The 8,990-nt window shown below is 45.3% G+C and overlaps 1 protein-coding gene across 1 annotated transcript; it reads left to right on the plus strand.

The window, feature by feature from the left end:
- Positions 1-891: 891 nt before the first annotated feature.
- Positions 892-7,720, plus strand: CXCR2 (C-X-C motif chemokine receptor 2). The gene is made up of 2 exons (XM_068968542.1): positions 892-918; positions 6,632-7,720. The coding sequence occupies exon 2, from the start codon at positions 6,656-6,658 to the stop codon at positions 7,718-7,720; it is 1,065 nt and encodes a 354-aa protein (XP_068824643.1). The 5' UTR covers positions 892-918; positions 6,632-6,655.
- The last annotated feature ends 1,270 nt before the right edge of the window (positions 7,721-8,990 follow it).

Raw genomic sequence — 8,990 nt, forward strand, 5'->3', positions numbered from 1 at the left:
CTCCGCCTGAAATTAACCTTCCAATTGTTATCAATAGCAGATGTGACAAAACATATGCTTGGTGTCATCTGTTTTCAAAAATGTATTTGAACTTGGATGGGATTTTAACCCTTACCAAATGTCTTTCTTTCCAAATGAGATGGTCTCGGTTCTGAAATTAGTAGCTACTACTGACCCAATTTCAAGTGGACAAACCAAGACAAAATATCAGTGCCCTAAGAGAGGAGCATGATCAGAGAGGATGACTGGGGAGTGAGGAGAAAAACAAGAAGAGGTGAATGGGGCACCCATGTCGGGGTGGAAGCTCTCAAAAGGGCGTGGCGTGAGAAGGAATTTATGAGGATTTAAGAACACCAGGGCTGTGTGGGGTGGAGAGGAGAGGCCAGGGAAGAAAACCACCAGGCGTGCCAAAGGCTAAAGCTCCATTTCTGGTGCCTTAAAGAGCTGCTCCCCTTGAGATGGGAAAAACGTTGAAGAGCCATAGAACTGCTGGGTGGTAAGCACAGGAAGCCCGACACAACTGGAATGCAGGAAGAAACAGGCAGGGCTGCTGAAGGAGCTCGGGGCTGCTGAGCTCGAGGCAAAGATGAGAAATCTGTGCCATGCTGGGCCGACTATTTTCTTTGGGTGGGCCTCAGTTTCCTCATCTGGGAAATGGAAAGATTGGCTAGGAAACCCCTTCCCAAAATGAACTCTGCCAGTTCATAAAATGACGACTTGTCGTTAAAGAGCTGACCTGGGAATTAATTATTCAAACTATCAAAAGCATCCCGCACCCTCAGGGGCTCCACCCCAGAATTGAGCAATATAATCCACCACTCACTTCCTCACTGTGTTCTCAGCACCGCCGCCCTTTCTTCAGTCAGACACATCTGCCTTTCCTGGAGGTGTCCCACAGGTGACAAGCCCAGAATCACAGTAAGTCTTGAAACACCCACCCCTCCCACCTTTCAGACACTTCTCTGTTCTCTGTCCCCCTTGACACCCAGGCTCCATTTGTCCCCTCCACCTATCCCCACACCTCTCAGTCTCTCCACTCTCTCTTTAGACCACCCTGTCCTCAAAGGAAGAGCTTCTGCTCCTCTTCCATACCCCTCTTTCCAACAACCTAGGGCAACTCACTGCCCACCCTCTTCTCCTCCCGCTCCCAGCCAGCTCTCCTTGCCTTGGCTACAATCGAGTCTGAGCCAGATCCTAGTGAGGCCCTGCTTCCCCATATTAAACACAAATATGCGTGGATTCTATTTCTAGAGAGAAAGAATACTGGAATTGTATTCAAACAACCTGGACTTTGTTGCATTATTATTGTGTTGCTGCTGTTAAAAAGATTGGCTTAAGTATTTGGGCTCTTCTATGTATAAAACTTCTGTGAAATAAATTAGAATCATGCTTTCCATGGAGTCACTAGGGGGCTGGCAGTTTCACTCAGTGAGGGACTGTCCTGTTTGGTTACCAAGGACATAATTGGGTGGCTACCAGCAGGGAGCCAGTCAATTCAAGGACATTTGGTTTATTATTTCCTGTGAGGGTTGTTTTTTTTCATCCTGGGTCTAAGGAATAGCAAAGAAAGCAATGCAGAAAACATCAAACAATCGGAGGGAACTATAGCCAGGTTAAACTCAGGATATCTCAAGAAATCATCTTACAACTATGTTTTTTTGCAAATTCATTTATTTATTTCCATTTTTGGCTGCACTGGGTTGTAGCGAGCGAGGGCTGTTCTCTAGTTGCAGGAGCTTTTCATTGCGGTGGCTGCTTTTAGTGCAGAGCACGAGCTGTAGGCTCACGGGCCTCAGTAGCTGTGGCGCACGGGCTTAGTTGCTCTAGGGCATGTGGGACCTTCCTGGACTAGGGATCGAACCTGCGTTCCCTGCATTGGCTGATGGGTTCTCAACCACTGGACCACCAGAGAAGTCCACAACTGTATTTGAAAGGTTGAGTTGTGATTTTTTTTTTTTTTTTAAAGAAGCAGATCTGTGGACTGAAAATAGCATGTGAAGTCATTCACACCTAGTTGAAATTCTGGCCACAGCACTGAGAGGCTCTGTGACTAAAAGCTGGTTTCTGAGCCTTGCTGTGCCTGTCTGTTTGTAACTGCCAAGCAAGACCATGTACCTGCGAGGCACAAATCAGATCTCAAATATGTATCTCCCTTCAACTGTAAACAGCCTCACCAGAGACCGGTAAACCAAAAAGCAAACAAACAACAACAAAACATTCCCCTGCCCCAGCCTCCTGTGGCCGGAGGTCATTGCCCTGGCCTGGTTCCCATTTCTGAGTTCTCTACCTTCTGTCCTCACTTGGTGGTCGCCCCCTGGTCCCTGAAGCTGAGCCTTCGTGTCTAGTAATGGGAGCTCACCCACACACCTCCAGCCCATCTCCTGCACAGTTGAGCACTGGATTATCTGGAATGAGGACTTGACTGTGACACATGCTTGGCTGTTGCTGCTGCTTCTGAGACAGGCAGTTTCTGTGGCTGCCCTGCTTCTGCCTTCTCGCAGCTGATGCTTGTAAATGTTGGGTTCTCCCCTCTAAGGGCATAAGCTCTCTGCATCCATCGTGCTCTGTATCCACTCTCTCAGGTGGGTCTTCTCTTAGGTCACGTGCTCCCTGAAGAGCATCTCTGATCATCAGCTCCCAGAAGTGACCTATCTTGTGATTTCATTACTCTGGGCTTCTGAGAAAACTTGGTCTTGACCTTGGGATGTCAGAGTCAGTGGTTTCTCACAGGTTTTGCAAGCAACACTGGCTGAGCCAGCTGTGCTAGTCACCTCTCTCACCAGACAGGGCCCCATCTTTATCATCACATCTTTTAGGTTCATGGACTGACTTAATCTGCTTTATTTGTGATCTCTGTGTTCTGAGAAGGTAATTTATCTGGCCCCCTTCACTTTGCAGAGAGATACCATCTCAGAAAAGTGAAAGTTAAGAATTCTTTCACTCTAGAGGAAAGGGGCATTGTTCTTCTAGTTTCTCCTAACCTCATTCTGCCTTCTTCTTTGCTATGTATGATTGACAGCAACAGTTTCTTCTGCTAAAGAAGAAAACTTCCTAGGACTTTCGTGTTGATGCTGATGATGATATTACTGATTTAATATTTCTATTTCCTTTACACTTATGCTGTTGTTGTTTATTAGCTAAGTTGTGTCCGACTCTTTGCGACCCCATGAATTGCAGCACACCAAGCCTCCCTGTCCATCACCAGCTCCCGGATTTCACTCAAACTCATGTCCATCGAGTCGGTGATGCCATCCAGCCATCTCATCCTCTGTCGTCCCGTTTTCCTCCTGCCCCCAATCCCTCCTAGCATCAGAGTCTTTTCCAATGAGTCAGCTCTTCGCATGAGGTATTGGAGTTTCAGCTTTAGCATCAGTCCTTCCAATGAACACCCAGGACTAATCTCCTTTAGAAATCCCATGGACTGTAGCCTGCCAGACTCCTCTGTCCATGGGATTTCCCAGGCAGGAACACTGGAGTGTGTTGCCATTTCCTTCTCCAGGAGATCTTTCCAACCCAGGGATTGAACCCACATCTCCTGCATTGGCAGGCAGATCCTTTATCACTGAGCCATCAGGGAAGCCCAATACACCTTTTTCCTTTTTTATTGAAGTATAATTGATTTATAATGTTGTGCCAATCTCTGCTGTTCAGCAAAGTGAGTCTGTTACACACACATACACATTCTTTTCTACACACCTTTGATTCATCTGTTGCAATTGAGATATAATCCACATGCGATAAAAGTCACCCATTTACAGTATACAATTCAGTGGGGTTTTGTATACAGACGGTCCTCAACTTACAATGGTTCAACTAACAATGTTTCATCTTTGCAATGCTACAAAAGTGATAGGCCTTAGCTGGAAACTGTTCTTTGAATTTGAATTTTGATCTTTTCCCAAGCAAGCAATGTACAATAAGATACTCTGTCATGATCCTAGGCAGCAGCCATGCAGTCATGAGAATAAACTCATTGAAATCTTTTGTCTCTGGCTGTTTTCACTTAGAATAACGTTTTCAAGATTCACCCATGTTGTAGCCTGTATCAGTTCTTCATTACTTTTTTTGATTGATTAATATTCCTTGTATGTGTACACCACCGTTTGCATATCTATTTATCAATTGATCAACATTTGAATTACTTCCACTTTTTGGCTGTATGCTGCTGAGAAGATTCACATACAAGTTTTTGTGGGGATATACACTTTCAATTCTCTTGAGTATACTAGGAGTGGAATTGCTGGATCATATGGTAACTCTATGTTTTAGCTTTCTTAACAGCTGTTTTCCAAAGCAACTGGACCATTTTATATTTCCACCAGCAGTATGTGAAGGGTCCAACTTCTTCACATCCCATCACCATCATTATAGTCCTTACTTTATTATGATCATGCTACTCTAGTACTCTTGCCTGGCAAATCCCATGGACGGAGGAGCCTGGTGGGCTGCAGTCCATGGGGTCACTAAAAGTCGGACACGACTGAGCAACTTCCCTTTCACTTTTCACTTTCCTGCATTGGAGAAGGAAATGGCAACCCACTCCAGTGTTCTTGCCTAGAGAATCCCAGGGACAGCAGAGCCTGGTGGGCTGCCGTCTATGGGGTCGCACAGAGTCGGACACGACTGAAGCGACTTAGCAGCGGCAGCAGCAGCAGTGAGTATAAGGTAGTTCCTGAGCCTTCTTATTTTATATTCGTCTCTTTAACGCTGGGTACCATGTTGAGGTGAGTTACAGACTGGCATAGGGTCACAGGATGGCCATATCTTGTTATAAAGAAATGACATGATAGTGATACAGTTTGTGGTTCAAAAGGAAGCTAATTCAGTAGCTGGTCACTTTAGTTTATTTCCTTTTGGAAAACTGGGATAATATTTCAGAGGGGCTGCAGCTTCCCCCGAAACCTGGTTCTCTGCTACCCCCATAACAAGGGCAGAGCCCACAGAAGTTAGCTAGGGATAATCTAAGATGGGGTTGGGGATTGCTGGAGAGTCAGGTTTGGAAGAAGGCACCCGTGAGCAACACAGGAAGGATCTCCATCAGGATTGGGAAGCCACCCAAACAAGGATCACGTGTCTCCACCTGCCTTCTCTGCTTCCTGCTGGCCCTCCTCCTTATGCTGGGAACATACTACCTTTCTCTGCTCACCCCTGCATGGCAGAATATGCCTGCTCAGAGCTCCCAAGACAATCTGCTACATTTCCACCCATGTGGAAATCCCCATGCTTATGGTTTTTAATATATTTTTTCAGACTACCCAAGTGTTCCCAGAGGAAGCCTCTCACATCAAAAGAAAAACTCTGGGTGGTACAACTTCCTTTTAGCTTGAGCATTCTGAAACCCTATGCTGCTATCACTCAGATTGTTTTTCCAGAACACTTCATTTTATTTTTTTCTAAACTTTAAACTTTTTACTTTGTATTGGGCTAATAGCTGATTAACAATGTCGTGATAGTTTCAGGTGAACTGAGAAGAAACTCAGCCATACATATATGTGTATCCATTCTCCCCCAAACTCCCCCTCCCATCCAGGCTGCCACAGTGAGCAGAGTTCCATGTGCTATACAGTAGGTCCTTGTTGGTTATCCATTTGAAATGTAGCAGTGTGTACATGACCTTCTGAAAGTCCCTAACTACCCCTTCCCCCCTTTCTCAGCCCCGGCAACCGTAAGTTCATTTTCTAAGTCTGTGAGTCTCTTTCTGTTTTGTAAGTTCATTTGTATCATTTATTTTTGTTTCCACATGTAAGGGATGTCATATGATATTTTTCCTTCTCTGTCTGACTTGTTCCACTCAGTATGACACTTTCTAGGTCCACTCATGATATTGCAAATGGCATTATTTCATTCTTTTTAATGGCTTTAGGTAATATTCCATTGTACATATGTATATATATCACAGCTTCTTTATCCATTCCTCTGTGGATGGACATTTAGGTTGCTTCCATGTCTTAGCTATTGTAAACAGTCCCACAATGAACACTGGGGTGGGTGTATCCTTTCAGATCATGTTTTTCTCCAGATATATGCCCAGGAGTAGGATTGCAGGGTCATATGGTAGCTCTATGTTTACCTTTTTAAGGAACCTCCATACTGTTCTCCATCGTGGCTATACCAATTTACATTCACACCAACAACCAGAGCAGTCCTTCCAAAATAACTTTCAGAAAGTTGGACAAAAGAATTCATCTCTTAGCTTTATAGTCAAGCTTTGATCTTTTTCTAGGGATTTAACCCAATTAGATTGCCTGCTTAATTCCCTAGGTTGAAAAATGAGTGGTACCTCCTGTTTCTGACATTAAAAATCAGCTTCAACAGTCAAACGCTCACCTCCAAGGATCCAAGACAGCATGTTCTGTAGGGATTACAAGGGGAAGTTTCAAAAACGGTTTGGGCAATGTCATGGAAAGTGATAAGAACCTCTCTGACATTGAAAGAAACTAGACGCTTCTTGTGAAATCATTTTTTCTAAATGTGTCTCCAAAACCTTAGAACTTTAGTGACTCCTTGAAGTGAAAGTTACCTCCATATAATATACAAGCTAACACAAAGAATTCCATCTGAGATGTACAAGCTGTTGGGCTAGAATCTGAGGAGGTTTTACTGTGCAGTAACCCTGGTCTCTCCTCTTTAGGCTGAAACAAAATTTACTTCAAATATGGATGGATTTAACTGGGATAATTACAGCGATGAAGATTTTGGCAATTACAGTTACAACACTGACCTCCCCTCTATTCTACCAGACTCTGCCCCATGTCGGCCAGAATCTCTGGATATCAATAAGCATGCTGTGGTCATCATCTATGCCCTGGTCTTCTTGCTAAGCCTCCTGGGAAACTCCCTGGTGATGCTGGTCATCCTGTACAGCCGGGTCGGTCGCTCTGTCACTGATGTCTACCTGCTGAACCTGGCCATGGCTGACCTGCTCTTTGCCATGACCTTGCCTATCTGGGCCGCCTCCAAGGCAAAGGGCTGGATCTTTGGCACACCCCTGTGCAAGGTGGTCTCACTCCTGAAGGAAGTCAACTTCTACAGCGGTATTCTACTGCTGGCCTGCATCAGCATGGACCGCTACCTGGCCATTGTCCATGCCACACGCACGCTGACCCAGAAGCGGCACTGGGTCAAGTTCATATGTTTAGGCATCTGGGCCCTGTCCGTGATCCTGGCCCTGCCCATCTTCATCTTCCGCAGGGCCATCCACCCACCCTATTCCAGTGCAGTCTGCTACGAGGACATGGGTGCCAATACAACGAAATGGCGAATGGTGATGAGGGTTCTTCCCCAGACCTTTGGCTTCCTCCTGCCCCTGCTGGTCATGCTTTTCTGCTATGGACTCACCTTGCGCACACTGTTTTCAGCCCAAATGGGGCAGAAGCACCGGGCCATGCGGGTCATCTTTGCTGTCGTGCTTGTCTTCCTGCTCTGCTGGCTGCCCTACAACCTGGTCCTGGTCATGGACACCCTCATGAGGGCCCGGGTGATCACCGAGACCTGTCAGCGTCGCAACGACATTGGCCGGGCCCTGGACGCCACCGAGATCCTGGGCTTCCTGCACAGCTGCCTCAACCCTCTCATCTACGTCTTCATTGGCCAGAAGTTTCGCCACGGACTCCTCAAGATCATGGCCATCCATGGCCTGATCAGCAAGGAGTTCTTGGCCAAGGATGGCAGGCCTTCCTTTGTTGGCTCTTCTTCAGGGAACACATCTACTACCCTCTGAGACCCCACACTGGGCTCCTTGCTTCCCCTCAGCAAGCCCCATGTCCTCTGGCCATTCACAGTCCCATGTCAAGGCAGCTCCCCATTGTGGTTACAGGAAGTTGCTGAGGCCATGTCCCTAATGGGCCCCCATCACATGGATTAGACAGCCTGTCCTGGGCCTCACCTCTTGCTGTAATTACCATGTCAACTGATACAGCTTGGTGCATCCTACCACTGAGCCCACAGTGCTCTATCTTCTGGGAGACATCCTTTGAAGATATTCTTTTCAGTGATTACAAAAAGTTCCCACTATTGGGAACCATTAATGTAAAGCACCATTTGTTACTTCCCTAGCTCTCCCTCTCCTTGTCTGCCGGCAAGTCCCCTTCCCTTGAGAGAGGGTGAAAATGCAGACATTCTCTTTCCAAGAGTCCCTTAAGGTAAGAGTGGCCATATCATCTTGTTCTGATTTGTAATACTTAAAAGCAATAGTGTGCTGGTAAACCACTCTCCTGGGGGAAAAAAATCTTGATTTGTAGCATTTGTCATGTGCCATGGTATATATAAATATTCCCACCATAGTCAGTTTCAAGGGTGATGGTATTTAGCAATGAGCTCAAAAAATCTAGAAAATGTAATAATCAACTTTCACCATCTGGTACAAACTGGTTTCAGTGCATCATTGTCTAAGAGGAAGTCTGCTGGGGCCAGGAGACCCCTGGAAAGTGTTCCTGATTTGAGAGAGAATGACACACCCTTGGTTCTTGACTTTGAATATGGTTGTAGAATACCTTCTGTTGAGGCAGCCACTTTGTAACAATGATGCAAAAAATATACCCAACACACTTAGGCTGATGGAGTCAAACAATAAAAAGAACCTGAGAATAAAGAGCCCAAAGTAAACCCACCGTAAATAATCAAACGATTTTTAACAAGGATACCAAGACTATTCAATGGGAAAAGGATAGTCCTTCAACAAACTGTGCTGGGAAAATTAGATATCCACTTGCACAGAATGAAAATGGACCTTTACCTTACATCAGACACAAAAATTGACTCAAAATGGATTGAAGACCTAGCATTAGAACCACAACTATAAAACTCTTTGAAGAAACCATAGAGGGAAAGCTTCGTGTCATTGGATTTGGCAATGATTCCTTGGATATGATGCCAAAAGCACAATTAACCAAAGAAAAAATAGTTTAATTGGACTGTATCGAAGTTTAAAACTTTTGTATGTCAAAGCCAGACACAAATATTATGTTTCCCGTTATATGAAGTGCCAAAAA

This window comes from Capricornis sumatraensis, chromosome 3, assembly GCF_032405125.1.
Source record: "Capricornis sumatraensis isolate serow.1 chromosome 3, serow.2, whole genome shotgun sequence".
In the NCBI taxonomy this organism is placed as follows: Eukaryota; Metazoa; Chordata; class Mammalia; order Artiodactyla; family Bovidae; genus Capricornis; species Capricornis sumatraensis.